We start from the raw sequence: 22,013 nt of genomic DNA on the forward strand, positions 1-22,013 counted from the left end.
TGTCCCGCTCTCCACCCTCTGTCCTCTCTGCCCTTGCCCTCTCCTTGTCCCTCTCCCCACCCTCTGTCCTCTCTGCCCACCCTCTGTCCTCTCTGCCCTTGCCTTCACTTTGCCCTCTCCTTGTCCCTCTCCCCACCCTCTGTCCTCTCTGCCCTTGCCATCTCTTTGCCCTCTTCTTGTCCCGCTCCCGACCCTCTGTCCTCTCTGCCCTTGCCTTCTCTTTGCCCTTTCCTTGTCCCTCTCCCAACCCTCTGTCCTCTCTGCCCTTGCCTTCTCTTTGCCTTCTCCTTGTCCCTCTGTCCTCTCTGCCCTTGCCTTTTCTTTGACCTCTCCTTGTCCCGCTCCCCACCCTCTGTCCTCTCTGCCCTTGCCTTCTCTTTGCCCCCTCCTTGTCCCGCTCCCCACCCTCTGTCCTCTCTGCCCTTGCCCTCTCCTTGTCCCGCTCCCCACCCTCTGTCCTCTCTGCCCTTGCCTTCTCTTTGCCCTCTCCTTGTCCCGCTCCCCACCCTCTGTCCTCTCTGCCCTTGCCTTCTCTTTGCCCTCTCCTTGTCCCACTCCCCACCCTCTGTCCTCTCTGCTCTTGCCTTCTCTTTGCTCTCTCCTTGTCCCGCTCCCCACCCTCTGTCCTCTCTGCCCTTGCCTTCTCTTTTCCCTCTCCTTGTCCCGCTCCCCACCCTCTGTCCTCTCTGCCCTTGCCTTCTCTTTGCCCTCTCCTTGTCCCGCTCCCCACCCTCTGTCCTCTCTGCCCTTGCCTTCTCTTTGCCCTCTCCTTGTCCCGCTCCCCACCCTCTGTCCTCTCTGCCCTTGCCTTCTCTTTGCTCTCTCCTTGTCCCGCTCCCCACCCTCTGTCCTCTCTGCCCTTGCCTTCTCTTTGCCCTCTCCTTGTCCCGCTCCCCACCCTCTGTCCTCTCTGCCCTTGCCTTCTCTTTGCCCTCTCCTTGTCCCGCTCCCCACCCTCTGTCCTCTCTGCCCTTGCCTTCTCCTCACCTTCTTGTTCCTCTCCCCACCCTCTGTCCTCTCTGCCCTTGCCTTCTCTTTGCCTTTCTCCTTGTCCCTCTCCCCACCCTCTGTCCTCTCTGCCCTTGCCTTCTCTTTGCCCTCTCCTTGTCCCGCTCCCCACCTTCTGTCCTCTCTTCCCTTGCCTACTCTTTGCCCTCTCCTTGTCCCGCTCCCCACCCTCTGTCCTCTCTGCCCTTGCCTTCTCTTTGCCCTCTCCCTGTCTCGCTCCCCACCCTCTGTCCTCTCTGCCCTTGCCTTCTTTGCCCTCCCCTTGTCCCGCTCCCCACCCTCTGTCCTCTCTGCCCTTGCCTTCTCTTTGCCCTCTCCTTGTCTCGCTCCCCACCCTCTGTCCTCTCTGTCCTTGCCTTCTCTTTGCCCTCTCCTTGTCCCTCTCTCCACCCTCTGTCCTCTCTGCCCTTGCCCTCTCCTTGTCCCTCTCTCCACCCTCTGTCCTCTCTGCCCTTGCCCTCTTCTTGTCCTGCTCCCCACCCTCTGTCCTCTCTGTCCTTGCCTTCTCCTTGCCCTCTCCTTGTCCCTCTCCCTACCCTCTGTCCTCTCTGCCCTTGCCCTCTCCTTGTCCCGCTCCCCACCCTCGGTCCTCTCTGCCCTTGCCTTCTTTGCCCTCTCCTTGTCCTGCTCCCCAACCTCTGTCCTCTCTGCCCTTGCCTTCTCCTTGTCCCTCTCCCCACCCTCTGTCCTCTCTGCCCTTGCCTTCTTTGCCCTCTTCTTGTCACTCTCCCCACCCTCTGTCCTCTCTGCCCTTGCCTTCTCTTTGCCCTCTCCTTGTCCTGCTCCCCACCCTCTGTCCTCTCTGCCCTTGCCTTCTCTTTGCCCTCTCCTTGTCCCGCTCCCCACCCTCTGTCCTCTCTGCCCTTGCCTTCTCCTTGTCCCTCTCCCCACCCTCTGTCCTCTCTGCCCTTGCCTTCTCCTTGCCTCGCTCCCCACCCTCTGTCCTCTCTGCCCTTGCCCTCTTCTTGTCCCGCTCCCCACCCTCTGTCCTCTCTGCCCTTGCCCTCTTCTTGTCCCGCTCCCCACCCTCTGTCCTCTCTGCCCTTGCCCTCTTCTTGTCCCGCTCCCCACCCTCTGTCCTCTCTGCCCTTGCCCTCTTCTTGTCCCGCTCCCCACCCTCTGTCCTCTCTGCCCTTGCCTTCTCCTTGCCCTCTCCTTGTCCCTCTCCCCACCCTCTGTCCTCTCTGCCCTTGTCTTCTCCTTGCCCCGCTCCCCACCCTCTTTCCTCTCTGCCTTTGCCTTCTCCTTGCCCTCTCCTTGTCCCGCTCCCCACCCTCTGTCCTCTCTGCCCTTGCCATCTTCTTGTCCCGCTCCCCACCCTCTGTCTCTCTGCCCTTGCCATCTTCTTGTCCCGCTCCCCACCCTCTGTCCTCTCTGCCCTTGCCCTCTTCTTGTCCCTCTCCCCACCCTCTGTTCTCTCTGCCCTTGCCCTCTCCTTGTCCCGCTCCCCACCCTCTGTCCTCTCTGCCCTTGCCCTCTTCTTGTCACGCTCCCCACCCTCTGTCCTCTCTGCCCTTGCCCTCTTCTTGTCCCGCTCCCCACCCTCTGTCCTCTCTGCCCTTGCCTTCTCCTTGCCCTCTCCTTGTCCCTCTCTCCACCCTCTGTCCTCTCTGCCCTTGCCTTCTCTTTGCCCTCTCCTTGTCCCGCTCCCCACCCTCTGTCCTCTCTGCCCTTGCCTTCTCCTTGCCCTCTCCTTTTCCCTCTCCCCACCCTCTGTCCTCTCTGCCCTTGCCTTCTCCTTATCCCTCTCCCAACCCTCTGTCCTCTCTGCCCTTGCCTTCTCTTTGCCCTCTCCTTGTCCCGCTCCCCACCCTCTGTCCTCTCTGCCCTTGCCTTCTCTTTGCGCTCTCCTTGTCCCACTCCCCACCCTCTGTCCTCTCTGCCCTTGCCTTCTTCTTGCCCTCTCCTTGTCCCTCTCCCCACCCTCTGTCCTCTCTGCCCTTGCCTTCTCCTTGCCCTCTCCATGTCCCTCTCCCCACCCTCTGTCCTCTCTGCCCTTGCCCTCTCCTTGTCCCGCTCTCCACCCTCTGTCTTCTCTGCCCTTGCCTTCTCCTTGTCCCTCTCCCCACCCTCTGTCCTCTCTGCCCTTGCCCTCTCCTTGTCCCGCTCTCCACCCTCTGTCCTCTCTGCCTTTGCCCTCTCCTTGTCCCGCTCTCCACCCTCTGTCCTCTCTGCCCTTGCCTTCTCCTTGTCCCTCTCCCCACCCTCTGTCCTCTCTGCCCTTGCCCTCTCCTTGTCCTGCTTTCCACCCTCTGTCCTCTCTGCCCTTGCCTTCTCCTTGTCCCTCTCCCAACCCTCTGTCCTCTCTGCCCTTGCCTTCTCTCTGCCCTCTCCTTGTCCCTCTCCCAACCCTCTGTCCTCTCTGCCCTTACCTTCTCTTTGCTTTCTCCTTGTCCCTCTCCCCACCCTCTGTCCTCTCTGCCCTTGCCTTCTCTTTACCCTCTCCTTGTCCCTCTCCCCCCACCCTCTGTCCTCTCTGCCCTTGCCTTCTCTTTGCCCTCTCCTTGTCCCGCTCCCCACCCTCTGTCCTCTCTGCCCTTGCATGCTCCTTGCCCTCTCCTTGTCCCTCTGTCCTCTCTGCCCCTGCCTTCTCTTTGCCCTCTCCTTGTCCCGCTCCCCACCCTCTGTCCTCTCTGCCCTTGCCTTCTCTTTGAGCTCTCCTTGTCCCGTTCCCCACCCTCTGTCCTCTCTGCCCTTGCATTCTCTTTGCCCCCTTCTCGCCCTTTTCTTTGCCCCCTCCTTAACCTCATCCCTCTCCTCGTCTTTCTACCCAACCCCCTGTCCTTTTTACCCTCTCCCCACCCTGTCTTCTTTTTATCCTTGTGTCCCTCTTTACTCTCGCCTCACCTTCTCCCCACCCTCCCGTCTCTCCTTCCCCCCCGGTCAGTGACCTCTCCCTTTCTTGCAGGCGGTGGCCGGCTCGCCCTGGTACGTGGAGCTGTTCTGGACTCTCTTCTCCCCGTACTCTGTCTATCGTATTAGGTAGGGGGCGCTCTTTCTATGTTGCGGGTGTGCGGGGCTGATCTGCAGCTTGATGATCTTCGCCCACTTTTCAGGGCGTATCGTTCTAGTGATCCATATGGGGGATGTTCACTGTAGGGTCTTGATCTCTGGTTGCTCCTCCCACATGTGGGTGATGGGGGCGAGGCCTTGCAGGGAGGCTACATGCAGGAGTCACAAGTCCCATCCCCCGCTCTGATTACAGATGGCTGCCGCCGGTCTGCCGCTCGCCCAGAGAGTCTGATGATGACTTTGCTTCCCGCGTACAGAAGGTAGGGGAGGGGGAGGGGCTGTGACAATGGCGCCTGCTGTCTCCGCCCCCCCCATCACCAGCCTTCTCCTCACAGCTCCTGGCGCTGACACTGGGGGTCCGGGGCACAAAACACACAGCTGCTGATAGCACAGAACACGTGAAAAGGAGGAAGAGGAGAGAAACCCCCCAGAGCGCGCCCACCGCGCCTCCAGCCACAAGTCACATGGCACAGCGTGTGAAGGAAGTGTTACCCCAAGTGCCGCTCTCCGTCATCCAGCAGGACCTGGGTAAGGGTCCCGGGATAAGTAATGTGGGGGATGGGGTGTCCGCAGGTCATGTGATCAGAGGGGCAGGAGATAATGGATCGTGTGATCGCAGGGAGGGGGCGGAGATAATGGATCATGTGATCGCAGGGAGGGGGCGGAGATAATGGATCGTGTGGTGGCGGGGAGGGGGCGGAGATAATGGATCATGTGATCGCAGGGAGGGGGCGGAGATAATGGATCATGTGATCGCAGGGAGGGGGCAGAGATAATGGATCGTGTGATCGCAGGGAGGGGGCGGAGATAATGGATCGTGTGATCGCGGGGAGGGGGCGGAGATAATGGATCGTGTGGTGGCGGGGAAGGGGCGGAGATAATGGATCGTGTGGTGGCGGGGAGGGGGCGGAGATAATGGATCGTGTGGTGGCGGGGAGGGGGCGGAGATAATGGATCGTGTGGTGGCGGGGAGGGGGCGGAGATAATGGATCGTGTGGTGGCGGGGAGGGGGCGGAGATAATGGATCGTGTGGTGGCGGGGAGGGGGCGGAGATAATGGATCGTGTGGTGGCGGGGAAGGGGCGGAGATGATGGATCGTGTGGTGGCGGGGAAGGGGCGGAGATAATGGATCGTGTGGTGGCGGGGAGGGGGGCGGAGATAATGGATCGTGTGGTGGCGGGGAGGGGGGCGGAGATAATGGATCGTGTGGTGGCGGGGAGGGGGGCGGAGATAATGGATCGTGTGGTGGCGGGGAGGGGGGCGGAGATAATGGATCGTGTGGTGGCGGGGAGGGGGGCGGAGATAATGGATCGTGTGGTGGCGGGGAGGGGGGCGGAGATAATGGATCGTGTGGTGGCGGGGAGGGGGGCGGAGATAATGGATCGTGTGGTGGCGGGGAGGGGGGCGGAGATAATGGATCGTGTGGTGGCGGGGAGGGGGGCGGAGATAATGGATCGTGTGGTGGCGGGGAGGGGGGCGGAGATAATGGATCGTGTGGTGGCGGGGAGGAGGGCGGAGATAATGGATCGTGTGGTGGCGGGGAGGGGGGCGGAGATAATGGATCGTGTGGTGGCGGGGAGGGGGGCGGAGATAATGGATCGTGTGGTGGCGGGGAGGGGGGCGGAGATAATGGATCGTGTGGTGGCGGGGAGGGGGGCGGAGATAATGGATCGTGTGGTGGCGGGGAGGGGGGCGGAGATAATGGATCGTGTGGTGGCGGGGAGGGGGGCGGAGATAATGGATCGTGTGGTGGCGGGGAGGGGGCGGAGATAATGGATCGTGTGGTGGCGGGGAAGGGGCGGAGATAATGGATCGTGTGGTGGCGGGGAAGGGGCGGAGATAATGGATCGTGTGGTGGCGGGGAAGGGGCGGAGATAATGGATCGTGTGGTGGCGGGGAAGGGGCGGAGATAATGGATCGTGTGGTGGCGGGGAGGGGGCGGAGATAATGGATCGTGTGGCGGCGGGGAGGGGGCGGAGATAATGGATCGTGTGGCGGCGGGGAGGGGGCGGGGATAGTGGATCGTGTGGCGGGGAGGGGGCGGGGATAGTGGATCGTGTGGCGGCAGGGATAGTGGATCGTGTGGTGGCGGGGAAGGGGCGGAGATAATGGATCGTGTGGTGGCGGGGAGGGGGCGGAGATAATGGATCGTGTGGCGGCGGGGAGGGGGCGGGGATAGTGGATCGTGTGGCGGCGGGGATAGTGGATCGTGTGGCGGCGGGGAGGGGGCGGAGATAATGGATCGTGTGGTGGCGGGGAAGGGGCGGAGATAATGGATCGTGTGGTGGCGGGGAGGGGGCGGAGATAATGGATCGTGTGGTGGCGGGGAGGGGGCGGAGATAATGGATCGTGTGGTGGCGGGGAGGGGGCGGAGATAATGGATCGTGTGGTGGCGGGGAGGGGGCGGAGATAATGGATCGTGTGGTGGCGGGGAGGGGGCGGAGATAATGGATCGTGTGGTGGCGGGGAGGAGATAATGGATCGTGTGGTGGCGGGGAGGGGGTGGAGATAATGGATCGTGTGGTGGCGGGGAAGGGGCGGGGATAGTGGATCGTGTGACGGGGAGGGGGCGGGGATAGTGGATCGTGTGGTGGCGGGGAAGGGGCGGAGATAATGGATCGTGTGGTGGCGGGGAGGGGGCGGAGATAATGGATCGTGTGGTGGCGGGGAGGGGGCGGAGATAATGGATCGTGTGGTGGCGGGGAGGGGGCGGGGATAGTGGATCGTGTGGTGGCGGGGAAGGGGCGGAGATAATGGATCGTGTGGTGGCGGGGAGGGGGCGGAGATAATGGATCGTGTGGCGGCGGGGAGGGGGCGGGGATAGTGGATCGTGTGGCGGCGGGGATAGTGGATCGTGTGGCGGCGGGGAGGGGGCGGAGATAATGGATCGTGTGGTGGCGGGGAAGGGGCGGAGATAATGGATCGTGTGGTGGCGGGGAGGGGGCGGAGATAATGGATCGTGTGGTGGCGGGGAGGGGGCGGAGATAATGGATCGTGTGGTGGCGGGGAGGGGGCGGAGATAATGGATCGTGTGGTGGCGGGGAGGGGGCGGAGATAATGGATCGTGTGGTGGCGGGGAGGGGGCGGAGATAATGGATCGTGTGGTGGCGGGGAGGAGATAATGGATCGTGTGGTGGCGGGGAGGGGGTGGAGATAATGGATCGTGTGGTGGCGGGGAAGGGGCGGGGATAGTGGATCGTGTGACGGGGAGGGGGCGGGGATAGTGGATCGTGTGGCGGCAGGGATAGTGGATCGTGTGGTGGCGGGGAAGGGGCGGAGATAATGGATCGTGTGGTGGCGGGGAGGGGGCGGAGATAATGGATCGTGTGGCGGCGGGGAGGGGGCGGGGATAGTGGATCGTGTGGCGGCGGGGATAGTGGATCGTGTGGCGGCGGGGAGGGGGCGGAGATAATGGATCGTGTGGTGGCGGGGAAGGGGCGGAGATAATGGATCGTGTGGTGGCGGGGAGGGGGCGGAGATAATGGATCGTGTGGTGGCGGGGAGGGGGCGGAGATAATGGATCGTGTGGTGGCGGGGAGGGGGCGGAGATAATGGATCGTGTGGTGGCGGGGAGGGGGCGGAGATAATGGATCGTGTGGTGGCGGGGAGGGGGCGGAGATAATGGATCGTGTGGTGGCGGGGAGGAGATAATGGATCGTGTGGTGGCGGGGAGGGGGTGGAGATAATGGATCGTGTGGTGGCGGGGAAGGGGCGGGGATAGTGGATCGTGTGACGGGGAGGGGGCGGGGATAGTGGATCGTGTGGTGGCGGGGAAGGGGCGGAGATAATGGATCGTGTGGTGGCGGGGAGGGGGCGGAGATAATGGATCGTGTGGTGGCGGGGAGGGGGCGGAGATAATGGATCGTGTGGTGGCGGGGAGGGGGCGGGGATAGTGGATCGTGTGGTGGCGGGGAAGGGGCGGAGATAATGGATCGTGTGGTGGCGGGGAGGGGGCGGAGATAATGGATCGTGTGGCGGCGGGGAGGGGGCGGGGATAGTGGATCGTGTGGCGGCGGGGATAGTGGATCGTGTGGCGGCGGGGAGGGGGCGGAGATAATGGATCGTGTGGTGGCGGGGAGGGGGCGGAGATAATGGATCGTGTGGTGGCGGGGAGGGGGCGGAGATAATGGATCGTGTGGTGGCGGGGAGGGGGCGGAGATAATGGATCGTGTGGTGGCGGGGAGGAGATAATGGATCGTGTGGTGGCGGGGAGGGGGTGGAGATAATGGATCGTGTGGTGGCGGGGAAGGGGCGGGGATAGTGGATCGTGTGACGGGGAGGGGGCGGGGATAGTGGATCGTGTGGCGGCAGGGATAGTGGATCGTGTGGTGGCGGGGAAGGGGCGGAGATAATGGATCGTGTGGTGGCGGGGAGGGGGCGGAGATAATGGATCGTGTGGTGGCGGGGAGGGGGCGGAGATAATGGATCGTGTGGTGGCGGGGAGGGGGCGGGGATAGTGGATCGTGTGGCGGCGGGGAGGGGGCGGAGATAGTGGATCGTGAGGGGGCGGGGATAGTGGATCGTGTGGCGGCGGGGAGGGGGCGGGGATAGTGGATCGTGTGGCGGCGGGGAGGGGGCGGAGATTATAGCCTTCCTTGTAGTAGATCTGCTGTTCTGGTACATGGTGGTGATTTGCGTTTTCTGCCGTCCTCAGCTCAGACCGGATGTGTAGACGCCACGATCACAAACCTGATAGAAGGACGAGTCCCGTATCTGCCTGAGGAGGAATCGCACCCAGGAAGCGAGACGGCGAGGGGGACGGCAGGCTCCAAGGTAACGCTGCCCCTCATAGGAGGTGGTCAGGTGACATAAGGGATGGGCCATGCGGTGTGTCCTTGTCAAGGTGTAGTGGCCTGGCGCCGCGAGGGGACTGGTGTAGGGGTCTGGCGCCGCGAGGGGACTGGTGTAGGGGTCTGGCGGCGCACAGGGATGGACTTTGTGGTGTTATTCTGGTGCTTCCTTACTCACTGGACGATTCTTCTTCTCAGCCGACACCGCGGGGTTTTGCTCGTAGACCGGAGGACAGACACCTCTCATTACAGGAGCGGAAGGAGGCGCTGTACGACTGTGCCCGCAGGTGGGTGACCTCGCTGCTGGGGGGACTCTGACTGCCGGGGGTCTCTTACTGTTGGGTGAAGGGGGGTAACTCTCCCTGCCAGGGGCTTTGCTTTTCATGGCTGCATCCATCTCTCTTGCAGGAAATATCTGGAGAAGTTTGGAGGAGTCGCTGCAGCGAAGGAGAAGAGCGAATGATGGAAACATGGGAGAGGAGGACGGGACCATCGCACGGGGCCGAGGGGGGCGGCATCTCCTGGGCGGCTATATGGACGCCGGCAGCTGCTCCTCTGCAACTGGTTACTGATGATGAGGGTTGTGCTCGGGGGTCGTCACTGTACATAATACGCAGGATATTTTTTAAGAAATAAAATGTAATTATGATTGTGCCATGTGGGGAGTGACTCCGCATCACCCCACTGTAAGCTCTTATGATCAGCGGGGGTCTTCACTCTACTGTAAAGTGTAAGCTGTCATAGTCAGCTTCTCCACTCTGCTCTCCAGTGTCTCCGGTCTCCCCGCGCTGGGCCGCCTGCCCTCCCAGCGTCTCCGGTCTCCCCGCGCTGGGCCGCCTGCCCTCCCAGCGTCTCCGGTCTCCCCGCGCTGGGCCGCCTGCCCTCCCAGCGTCTCCGGTCTCCCCGCGCTGGGCCGCCTGCCCTCCCAGCGTCTCCGGTCTCCCCGCGCTGGGCCGCCTGCCCTCCCAGCGTCTCCGGTCTCCCCGCGCTGGGCCGCCTGCCCTCCCAGCGTCTCCGGTCTCCCCGCGCTGGGCCGCCTGCCCTCCCAGCGTCTCCGGTCTCCCCGCGCTGGGCCGCCTGCCCTCCCAGCGTCTCCGGTCTCCCCGCGCTGGGCCGCCTGCCCTCCCAGCGTCTCCGGTCTCCCCGCGCTGGGCCGCCTGCCCTCCCAGCGTCTCCGGTCTCCCCGCGCTGGGCCGCCTGCCCTCCCAGCGTCTCCGGTCTCCCCGCGCTGGGCCGCCTGCCCTCCCAGCGTCTCCGGTCTCCCCGCGCTGGGCCGCCTGCCCTCCCAGCGTCTCCGGTCTCCCTGCGCTGGGCCATTTACACTCCAGTACAGTGTTTCTCAACTCCTGTCCTAAAGACCCACCAACCGATCACGTTTTCACGATTTCCATTCACATTGCACAAGTGATGGAATTATCACCTGGGCAATATAAAGGAAATCCAGAAAACATGACCTGTTGGCGAGTCTTTAGGACAGGAGTTGAGAAACATTGCTCCAGCGTCTTTGGTCTCCTCACCATGGGCCAGCTACTTTCCAGCTTCTCCTGTCTCCTCACATTGAGCTGTGAAGACCCGGGGTCTTCTGTGGGCTTAACGCTACTCCGACAACAGGGTGCGGGTAAAACAGCGTGGCAATACTTTGGTGGTGCAATAAACAGACAATAACACATAGAACAGTCCCAGCAACTACCCAAGATGGTACAACATTGCACAGTCTCACCCTTCCGCTGGCCCACTGGGAATAGAGCAACTGCGATTTTGGGACAACTACCTCAACCAGTTGCTCCCTGCTTTTGGCGGGCACCCGCAGAGAGGAAGTAGCAGCAAGCTTAGGAAGCTGACAGTGCATCGAGGTACAAGACCAGGAGACCCGAAGCGCCCACCCTGGCTTTCTCCAAACATATGCATGGATCCAGGTGACCGGATGATCCCAACCTGGATTTCTCTGGGTGTCTATCTGTAAAGATCTGAGATTGTGGGTTTTATTAATCACCTAGGCAGGTTAACGATGCAACCATGTTTTATCCCTTACATCCAAGGTAATACAGCAATTCCAGGTAAATTTCCAAAATACAATTGTCTCAGTTCACAAGATCCCCCTCCCTGGGACGGTAGTGCCACTGCCTTTGTGCCAGTATAGTCTGTAGTCACAGTACCCAATCCTCCGGACAACAGGTAAAACAATGGAATCACAGGTATCCAGTATCAACAATCCTTTAAGAAAGTTTAAATCCAAACGACAGATCCCACGCTCTGTAAGCCATTCATTCATCGGCTCCACGTCCCAGCCATCGATCCTATCCCTTCAGCGTCCTTCCACCAACTCGACTAAAACGTGGCTTCTCTTTTCTCTCTCCCTAGAATCAGCCCGCTTAGACATTTTCGTTTAGCTAGAAGAATGAAAAATCTTTCCATCACTGGTGACCCCCTGCGGTAATGAACAATGGCTTAAGGCTCCTGAGATAAGGTCACTGAATGGAAGCATTGATACCAGAGGTTGAACTGATGAGCAAACAAGTTACTAATAAAACACAGCAAGCAAATTTCTAACAAATCACAACAAAAAGATCGACAAAAATTGGTGCTCCATCCTGGAAAAGTCTTCAGTAAATGGGCAGCTTCTCACAGACCTCCCCCACTTTTCAAACACAGACACAAATGTAAGAGGTTTCACCTTTTGAGAACGAAACTTTGCTTTGAGGAAACTGGATGATAAATATTGTATGTTGCCGTTGCGAATATACTCCACAGTCCCCATTCTATCCTGGTATAACTCAGTATAATAGACCTCTCCAGCTTCTCTCATGATCTTTCAGGTCCTTCCAACCCAGATGGGGGAAGCCCTGAGATGAGGACTCTGTATTTATTTGGCTGGGACAGGGATCTCTCCCTCTCGTGGGGTCCTCCATATCCTGCCCTTGTTCACCGGTTTGTCCTGGGAAACACCACACGTACCCAATGAGAGCCAAACTTGTATCCATTGCGACCAACCCAAGAGTGCTGACCCCCAGCTAGGGGGATAGGTAAATCGTGTTCTTGGGGTACAATATCTGGGCTGACCAGGGTGATAGTAGAACCTGTGTCCCGAAGTCCCTGGGGCTCCTCCCTGATGTAATTTACCTCCCCTAGGACACCTTTCTTCATGGTATCAGTCTTTGCATTTTGTGTATTACTCCCCGCTGGTGGGGGGGTTAGTCTTCAGCATGTTGAAATTGCTCCTTACCCTCACTGCGTCAGCCGAGTTAACCGGTCATTGGCTTTGGGTTACGACACTGGGCCGGTGGCATACCAATCCTCCTCCCAGGTTATAATGTGGGCTAGAACATTCCTGGCAAAATGTCCCATGCGTCCACAGTTATGGCAGCTTAACCCTCTTTGCTCTGAAGTGGGCCGTACTTGGGGGCTAGGGAAATCTTCCCCTCTTTGTGAAGTTCAAAATCCCCACAGTGCCTCCTCTGGCCGGTCCATGGGTCTTGTGGGCCTCCCTCTAAGCTCCTGTTCCCGACTCGCTGGGGCTGTACTTCCACATAGCCATGGTCGATTAGCAGACCAATCATCAGCCGATCTTGCAGCTTCATCAAGACTGAGTGGTTTTCTATCCGCCACTCCTCAGCCGTCTACTCTCCAGGGTCTCCGATCTCCTCACACTGAGCCGTCTACACTCCAGCGTCTGGTCTCCTCACACTGAGCCGTCTACTCTCCGGTCTCCTCACATTGAGCCATCTACTCTCCAGCATCTCCAGTCTCCTCACAGTGTGCTGCCTACTCTCCAGCGTCTCAGATCTTCTTACACTGGGCCGCCTACTCTCCAGCGTCTCCGGTCTCAGCTGTCTACTTTCCAGCATCTCCGGTCTTCTCACATTGAGCCATCTACTCCAGCATCTCCGGTCTCCTCTCACTGAGCCTTTTACTCTCCTGACACTGAGCTGTCTACTCTCCAGCTTCTCCGGTCTCCTCAGCTGTCTACTTTCCGGCGCCTCCAGTCTTCTCACACTGAGCAGTCTACACTCCAGCGTCTCTGGTCTCCTCACACTGAGCCGACTACTCTCTAGCGTCTCCGGTCTCCTTAGCTATCAACTCTCCAGCATCCCTAGTTTTCTCACACTGGGCCATCTACTCTCTAGCATCTCCGGTCTCCTCAGCTGTCTACTCTACAGCATCTGCGGTCTTCTCACACTGGGCCGTTTACTCTCCAGCGTCTCCTGTCTACTCACACTCAGCCATTTACTCTCCAGCATCTACTGTCTCCTCACACTGAGCCGTCTACTCTCCATCGTCTCCTGACACTGAGCTGTCTATTCTGTCTCCTCAGCCGTCTACTCTCCAGCGTCTCCGGTTTCCTCAGCTGTCTACTTTCCAGCATCTCCGGTCTCCTCAGCCGTCTACTCTCCAGCGTCTCCGGTTTCCTCAGCCGTCTACTCTACAGCGTCTCCGGTCTTCTCACACTGGGCCGTCTATTCGCCAGCGTCTCCGGTCTCCTCACACTGAGCCGTCTACTCTCCATCATCTCCGGTCTCCTCAGCTGTCTACTCTCCAGCGTCTTCGGTCTTCTCACACTGGGCCGTCTACTCTCCAGCGTCTCCCATCTACTCTCCAGCGTCTCTGGTCTCCTCACACTGAGCCGGCTGCTCTCCATCGTCTCCGGTCTCCTGACACTGAGCCGTCTGCTCTCCTGTCTCCTCAGCCGTCTACTCTCCAGCTTCTCTGGTCTCCTCACTTTGAGGTGTCTACTCTACAGTGTCTCCGGTTTCCTCAGCAGTCTACTCTCCAGCATCTCCGATCTCCTCAGCCGTCTACTATCCAGTGTCTCCGGTCTCCTCACACTAAGCTGTACTCTCCAGCGTCTCCAGTTTCCTCACACTGAGCAGTCTACTCTCCAGCATCTCCCATCTACTCTCCAGCGTCTCTGGTCTTCTCACACTGGGCCGTCTACTCTCCAGAGTATCCGGTCTCCTCACACTGAGCCGTCTACTCTCCAGCATCTCCCATCTCCTCAGCCGTCTACTCTCCAGTGTCTCCAGTCTCCTCAGTTGTCTACTCTCCAGTGTCTCCAGTCTCCTCAGTTGTCTACTCTCCAGCGTCTCCGGTCTCCTCACACTGAGCAGTCTACTCTCCGTCTCCGGTCTCCTCACACTAAGCCGTCTACTCTCCAGCGTCTCCGGTCTCCTCACACTAAGCCGTCTATTCTCCAGCGTCTCCGGTCTCCTCACACTAAGCCGTCTACTCTCCAGCGTCTCCGATCTCCTCAGCTGTCTACTGTCCAGCGTCTCCGGTCTCCTCAGTCGTCTACTCTCCAGCGTCTCTGGTCTCCTCACCTGTCTACTCTCCAGCGTCACTGGTCTCCTCAGCTGTCTACTCTCCAGCGTCACCGGTCTTCTCACACTGGGCTGTGTTCTCTCCAGCATTTCCGGTCTCCTCAGCTGTCTACTCTCCAGCATCTCCGGTCTTCTTACACTGAGCCGTCTACTCTCCAGGGTCTCCGATCTCCTCAGCTGTCTACTGTCCAGCATCTCCGGTCTCCTCAGTCGTCTACTCTCCAGCGTCTCCAGTCTCCTCAGCTGTCTACTCTCCAGAGTCTTCGGTCTTCTCACACTGGGCCGTCTACTCCAGCATCTCCGGTCTCCTCACACTGAGCCTTCTACTCTCCAGTCTCCTCAGCTATCTACTCTCCAGCGTCTCCGGTCTCCTCAGCTGTCTACTTTCCAGCGCCTACTTTCCGTCCTTCTCACACTGAGCAGTCTACTCTCCAGCGTCTCCGGTCTCCTCACACTGAGCCGACTACTCTCCAGCATCTCCGGTCTCCTTAGCTATCTACTCTCCAGCATCTCTAGTTTTCTCACACTGGGCCATCTACTCTCCAGCATCTCCGGTCTCCTCAGCTGTCTACTCTCCAGCATCTCCGGTCTCCTCACACTGAGCCGACTACTCTCCAGCATCTCCGGTCTCCTTAGCTATCTACTCTCCAGCATCTCTAGTTTTCTCACACTGGGCCATCTACTCTCCAGCATCTCCGGTCTCCTCAGCTGTCTACTCTCCAGCATCTCCGGTCTTCTCACACTGGGCCGTCTACACTCCAGCGTCTGGTCTCCTCACACTGAGCCGTCTACTCTCCGGTCTCCTCACACTGAGCCATCTTCTCTCCAACATCTCCAGTCTCCTCACAGTGTGCTGCCTACTCTCCAGCGTCTCAGATCTTCTTACACTGGGCCGTCTACTCTCCAGCGTCTCCGGTCTCAGCTGTCTACTTTCCAGCATCTCCGGTCTTCTCACACTGAGCCATCTACTCCAGCATCTCCGGTCTCCTCTCACTGAGCCTTTTACTCTCCTGACACTGAGCTGTCTACTCTCCAGCTTCTCCGGTCTCCTCAGCTGTCTACTTTCCAGCGCCTCCGGTCTTCTCACACTGAGCAGTCTACACTCCAGCGTCTCTGGTCTCCTCACACTGAGCCGACTACTCTCTAGCGTCTCCGGTCTCCTTAGCTATCAACTCTCCAGCATCCCTAGTTTTCTCACACTGGGCCATCTACTCTCTAGCATCTCCGGTCTCCTCAGCTGTCTACTCTACAGCATCTGCGGTCTTCTCACACTGGGCCGTTTACTCTCCAGCGTCTCCTGTCTACTCACACTCAGCCGTTTACTCTCCAGCATCTACTGTCTCCTCACACTGAGCCGTCTACTCTCCATCGTCTCCTGACACTGAGCTGTCTATTCTGTCTCCTCAGCCGTCTACTCTCCAGCGTCTCCGGTTTCCTCAGCTGTCTACTTTCCAGCATCTCCGGTCTCCTCAGCCGTCTACTCTCCAGCGTCTCCGGTTTCCTCAGCCGTCTACTCTCCAGCGTCTCCGGTCTTCTCACACTGGGCCGTCTATTCGCCAGCGTCTCCGGTCTCCTCACACTGAGCCGTCTACTCTCCATCATCTCCGGTCTCCTCAGCTGTCTACTCTCCAGCGTCTTCGGTCTTCTCACACTGGGCCGTCTACTCTCCAGCGTCTCCGGTTTCCTCACACTGAGCCGTCTACTCTCCAGCGTCTCCAGTCTCCTCACACTGAGCCATCTACTCTCCAACGTCTCCAGTCTCCACACTGAGCCGTCTACTCTCCATCTTCTCCGGTCTCCTGACACTGAGCCGTCTACTCTCCTGTCTCTTCAGCTGTCTACTCTCCAGCGTCTCTGGTCTTCTCACACTGAGCCATCTACTCCAGCATCTCCGGTCTCCTCAGCCGTCTACTATCCAGTAGCTCCGGTCTCCTCACACTAAGCTGTCTACTCCAGCGTCTCTGGTTTTCTCACACTGGGCCATCTAATCTCCAGCATCTCCGGTCTCCTCAGCTGTCTCCTCTCCAGCGTCTTCAGTCTTCTTACACTGGGCCGGTTACTCTCCAACGTTTCCGGTCTTCTAAAACTGGGCCGTCTACTCTTCAGCGTCTTCGGTCTTCGCACACTGGGCCATCTACTCTCCAGCGTCTCCCTTCTCTTCACACTAAGCCGTCTACTCTCCAGCATCTCTGGTCTTCTCAAACTGAGCAGTCTACTCTCCAGCGTCTCTGGTCACCTCACACTGAGTCATCAACTCTCCAGCATCTCCGGTCTCCTCAGTCGTCTACTCTCCAGCGTCTCCGGTCTCCCCAACCGTCTACTCTCCAGTGTCTCCGGTCTTCTCACACTGGGACGTCTACTCTCCAGCATCTCTGGTCTCCTCACACTGAGCCGTCTACACTCCAGCGTCTCTGGTCTCCTCACACTGAGCCGGCTGCTCTCCATCGTCTCCGGTCTCCTGACACTGAGCCGTCTGCTCTCCTGTCTCCTCAGCCGTCTACTCTCCAGCTTCTCTGGTCTCCTCACTTTGAGGTGTCTACTCTACAGTGTCTCCGGTTTCCTCAGCAGTCTACTCTCCAGCATCTCCGATCTCCTCAGCCGTCTACTATCCAGTGTCTCCGGTCTCCTCACACTAAGCTGTACTCTCCAGCGTCTCCAGTTTCCTCACACTGAGCAGTCTACTCTCCAGCATCTCCCATCTACTCTCCAGCGTCTCTGGTCTTCTCACACTGGGCCGTCTACTCTCCAGAGTATCCGGTCTCCTCACACTGAGCCGTCTACTCTCCAGCATCTCCCATCTCCTCAGCCGTCTACTCTCCAGTGTCTCCAATCTCCTCAGTTGTCTACTCTCCAGTGTCTCCAGTCTCCTCAGTTGTCTACTCTCCAGCGTCTCCGGTCTCCTCACACTGAGCAGTCTACTCTCCGTCTCCGGTTTCCTCACACTAAGCCGTCTACTCTCCAGCGTCTCCGGTCTCCTCACACTAAGCCGTCTATTCTCCAGCGTCTCCGGTCTCCTCACACTAAGCCGTCTACTCTCCAGCGTCTCCGATCTCCTCAGCTGTCTACTGTCCAGCGTCTCCGGTCTCCTCAGTAGTCTACTCTCCAGCGTCTCTGGTCTCCTCACCTGTCTACTCTCCAGCGTCACTGGTCTCCTCAGCTGTCTACTCTCCAGCGTCACCGGTCTTCTCACACTGGGCTGTGTTCTCTCCAGCATTTCCGGTCTCCTCAGCTGTCTACTCTCCAGCATCTCCGGTCTTCTTACACTGAGCCGTCTACTCTCCAGGGTCTCCGATCTCCTCAGCTGTCTACTGTCCAGCATCTCCGGTCTCCTCAGTCGTCTACTCTCCAGCGTCTCCAGTCTCCTCAGCTGTTTACTCTCCAACGTCTCCGGTCTTCTCACACTGGGCCGTCTACTCTCCAGCATCTCCGGTCTCCTCAGCTGTCTACTCTCCAGAGTCTTCGGTCTTCTCACACTGGGCCGTCTACTCCAGCATCTCCGGTCTCCTCACACTGAGCCTTCTACTCTCCAGTCTCCTCAGCTATCTACTCTCCAGCGTCTCCGGTCTCCTCAGCTGTCTACTTTCCAGCGCCTACTTTCCGTCCTTCTCACACTGAGCAGTCTACTCTCCAGCGTCTCCGGTCTCCTCACACTGAGCCGACTACTCTCCAGCATCTCCGGTCTCCTTAGCTATCTACTCTCCAGCATCTCTAGTTTTCTCACACTGGGCCATCTACTCTCCAGCATCTCCGGTCTCCTCAGCTTTCTACTCTCCAGCATCTCCGGTCTTCTCACACTGGGCCGTCTACTCTCCAGCTTCTCCTGTCTACTCACACTAAGCCGTCTACTCTCCAGCGTCTCCTGTCTCCTCACACTAAGCCGTCTACTCTCTCAGTGTCTACGGTCTCCTGACACTGAGCCGTCTACTCTCCTGTCTCCTCAGCCGTCTACTCTCCAGCGTCTCCGGTTTCCTCAGCTGTCTACTTTCCACCATCTCCGGTCTCCTCAGCCGACTACTCTCCAGTGTCTCCGGTCTCCTCACACTAAGCTGTCTACTCTCCAGCGTCTCGGTTTCCTCAGCCGTCTACTCTCCAACATCTCCGGTCTTCTCACACTGGGCCGTCTATTCTCCAGCGTCTCTGGTCTCCTCACTCTGAGCCGTCTACTCTCCATCATCTCCGGTCTCCTCAGCTGTGTACTCCAGCGTCTTCGGTCTTCTCACACTGGACCGTCTACTCTCCAGCGTCTCCGGTCTCCTCACACTGAGCCGTCTACTCTCCAACGTCTCCGGTCTCCTCACACTGAGCCGTCTACTCTCCATCTTCTCCGGTCTCCTGACACTGAGCCGTCTACTCTCCTGTCTCTTCAACCGTCTACTCTCCAGCGTCTCTGGTCTTCTCACACTGAGCCGTCTACTCCAGCATCTCTGGTCTCCTCAGCCATCTACTCTCCAGCGACTCCGGTCTCCTCAGCTATTTGCTCTCCCGTGTCTCTGGTTTTCTCACACTTTGCCATCTACTCTCCAGCGTCTTCGGTCTTCGCACACTGGGCTGTCTACTCTCCAGCGTCTATAGTCTACTCACACTGAGCCGTTCACTCTCCAGCGCCTGCGATCTCCTGACACTGAGCCGTCTACTCTCCAGCATCTCTGTTCTTCTCACACTGAGCAGTCTACTCTCCAGCGTCTCTGGTCGCCTCACACTGAGTCGTCTACTCTCCAGCATCTCTGGTCTCCTCAGCCGTCTACTCTCCAGCGTCTCCGGTCTCCCCAGCCGTCTACTCTCCAGTGTATACAGGCTCCTCCCACTGAGCCATCTACTCTCCATCGTCTCCGGTCTCCTGACACTGAGCCGTCTACTTTCCTCAGTTGTCTACTTTCCAGTATCTCCGGTCTCCTCAGCCGACTACTCTCCAGTGTCTCCGGTCTCCTCACACTAAGCTGTCTACTCTCCAGCGTCTCGGTTTCCTCAGCTGTCTACTCTCCAACGTCTCCGGTCTTCTCACACTGGGCCGTCTACTCTCCAGCGTCTCCGGTTTCCTCACACTGAGCCGTCTACTCTCCAGCGTCTCCAGTCTCCTCACACTGAGCCATCTACTCTCCAACGTCTCCAGTCTCCACACTGAGCCGTCTACTCTCCATCTTCTCCGGTCTCCTGACACTGAGCCGTCTACTCTCCTGTCTCTTCAGCTGTCTACTCTCCAGCGTCTCTGGTCTTCTCACACTGAGCCATCTACTCCAGCATCTCCGGTCTCCTCAGCCGTCTACTATCCAGTAGCTCCGGTCTCCTCACACTAAGCTGTCTACTCTAGCGTCTCTGGTTTTCTCACACTGGGCCATCTAATCTCCAGCATCTCCGGTCTCCTCAGCTGTCTCCTCTCCAGCGTCTTCAGTCTTCTTACACTGGGACGGTTACTCTCCAACGTTTCCGGTCTTCTAAAACTGGGCCGTCTACTCTTCAGCGTCTTCGGTCTTCGCACACTGGGCCATCTACTCTCCAGCGTCTCCCTTCTCTTCACACTAAGCCGTCTACTCTCCAGCATCTCTGGTCTTCTCAAACTGAGCAGTCTACTCTCCAGCGTCTCTGGTCACCTCACACTGAGTCATCAACTCTCCAGCATCTCCGGTCTCCTCAGTCGTCTACTCTCCAGCGTCTCCGGTCTCCCCAACCGTCTACTCTCCAGTGTCTCCGGTCTTCTCACACTGGGACGTCTACTCTCCAGCATCTCTGGTCTCCTCACACTGAGCCGTCTACACTCCAGCGTCTCTGGTCTCCTCACACTGAGCCGGCTGCTCTCCATCGTCTCCGGTCTCCTGACACTGAGCCGTCTGCTCTCCTGTCTCCTCAGCCGTCTACTCTCCAGCTTCTCTGGTCTCCTCACTTTGAGGTGTCTACTCTACAGTGTCTCCGGTTTCCTCAGCAGTCTACTCTCCAGCATCTCCGATCTCCTCAGCCGTCTACTCTCCAGCGTCTCCAGTTTCCTCACACTGAGCAGTCTACTCTCCAGCATCTCCCATCTACTCTCCAGCGTCTCTGGTCTTCTCACACTGGGCCGTCTACTCTCCAGAGTATCCGGTCTCCTCACACTGAGCCGTCTACTCTCCAGCATCTCCCATCTCCTCAGCCGTCTACTCTCCAGTGTCTCCAGTCTCCTCAGTTGTCTACTCTCCAGTGTCTCCAGTCTCCTCAGTTGTCTACTCTCCAGCGTCTCCGGTCTCCTCACACTGAGCAGTCTACTCTCCGTCTCCGGTCTCCTCACACTAAGCCGTCTACTCTCCAGCGTCTCCGGTCTCCTCACACTAAGCCGTCTATTCTCCAGCGTCTCCGGTCTCCTCACACTAAGCCGTCTACTCTCCAGCGTCTCCGATCTCCTCAGCTGTCTACTGTCCAGCGTCTCCGGTCTCCTCAGTCGTCTACTCTCCAGCGTCTCTGGTCTCCTCACCTGTCTACTCTCCAGCGTCACTGGTCTCCTCAGCTGTCTACTCTCCAGCGTCACCGGTCTTCTCACACTGGGCTGTGTTCTCTCCAGCATTTCCGGTCTCCTCAGCTGTCTACTCTCCAGCATCTCCGGTCTTCTTACACTGAGCCGTCTACTCTCCAGGGTCTCCGATCTCCTCAGCTGTCTACTGTCCAGCATCTCCGGTCTCCTCAGTCGTCTACTCTCCAGCGTCTCCAGTCTCCTCAGCTGTCTACTCTCCAGAGTCTTCGGTCTTCTCACACTGGGCCGTCTACTCCAGCATCTCCGGTCTCCTCACACTGAGCCTTCTACTCTCCAGTCTCCTCAGCTATCTACTCTCCAGCGTCTCCGGTCTCCTCAGCTGTCTACTTTCCAGCGCCTACTTTCCGTCCTTCTCACACTGAGCAGTCTACTCTCCAGCGTCTCCGGTCTCCTCACACTGAGCCGACTACTCTCCAGCATCTCCGGTCTCCTTAGCTATCTACTCTCCAGCATCTCTAGTTTTCTCACACTGGGCCATCTACTCTCCAGCATCTCCGGTCTCCTCAGCTGTCTACTCTCCAGCATCTCCGGTCTTCTCACACTGGGCCGTCTACACTCCAGCGTCTGGTCTCCTCACACTGAGCCGTCTACTCTCCGGTCTCCTCACACTGAGCCATCTTCTCTCCAACATCTCCAGTCTCCTCACAGTGTGCTGCCTACTCTCCAGCGTCTCAGATCTTCTTACACTGGGCCGTCTACTCTCCAGCGTCTCCGGTCTCAGCTGTCTACTTTCCAGCATCTCCGGTCTCCTCTCACTGAGCCTTTTACTCTCCTGACACTGAGCTGTCTACTCTCCAGCTTCTCCGGTCTCCTCAGCTGTCTACTTTCCAGCGCCTCCGGTCTTCTCACACTGAGCAGTCTACACTCCAGCGTCTCTGGTCTCCTCACACTGAGCCGACTACTCTCTAGCGTCTCCGGTCTCCTTAGCTATCAACTCTCCAGCATCCCTAGTTTTCTCACACTGGGCCATCTACTCTCTAGCATCTCCGGTCTCCTCAGCTGTCTACTCTACAGCATCTGCGGTCTTCTCACACTGGGCCGTTTACTCTCCAGCGTCTCCTGTCTACTCACACTCAGCCGTTTACTCTCCAGCATCTACTGTCTCCTCACACTGAGCCGTCTACTCTCCATCGTCTCCTGACACTGAGCTGTCTATTCTGTCTCCTCAGCCGTCTACTCTCCAGCGTCTCCGGTTTCCTCAGCTGTCTACTTTCCAGCATCTCCGGTCTCCTCAGCCGTCTACTCTCCAGCGTCTCCGGTTTCCTCAGTCGTCTACTCTCCAGCGTCTCCGGTCTTCTCACACTGGGCCGTCTATTCGCCAGCGTCTCCGGTCTCCTCACACTGAGCCGTCTACTCTCCATCATCTCCGGTCTCCTCAGCTGTCTACTCTCC

The 22,013-nt window shown here is 58.6% G+C and overlaps 1 protein-coding gene across 1 annotated transcript in view; it reads left to right on the forward strand.

The window, feature by feature from the left end:
• Positions 1 to 9,465, forward strand: part of AUP1 (AUP1 lipid droplet regulating VLDL assembly factor) — a 10,602-nt gene extending 1,137 nt beyond the window's left edge. The window contains exons 2-7 of the mRNA XM_073668282.1: positions 3,917 to 3,990; positions 4,214 to 4,280; positions 4,356 to 4,548; positions 8,675 to 8,793; positions 9,009 to 9,097; positions 9,219 to 9,465. Coding sequence (XP_073524383.1) covers positions 3,917 to 3,990; positions 4,214 to 4,280; positions 4,356 to 4,548; positions 8,675 to 8,793; positions 9,009 to 9,097; positions 9,219 to 9,273 — 597 coding nt within the window. The 3' untranslated portion in view covers positions 9,274 to 9,465. The remainder of the gene's footprint in view (positions 1 to 3,916; positions 3,991 to 4,213; positions 4,281 to 4,355; positions 4,549 to 8,674; positions 8,794 to 9,008; positions 9,098 to 9,218) is intronic.
• Positions 9,466 to 22,013: the final 12,548 nt, after the last annotated feature.

This window comes from Phyllobates terribilis, unplaced genomic scaffold (genome assembly GCF_046119375.1).
Source record: "Phyllobates terribilis strain yellow unplaced genomic scaffold, ASM4611937v1 Scaffold_1__5_contigs__length_1240528914, whole genome shotgun sequence".
Classification (NCBI taxonomy): Eukaryota; Metazoa; Chordata; class Amphibia; order Anura; family Dendrobatidae; genus Phyllobates; species Phyllobates terribilis.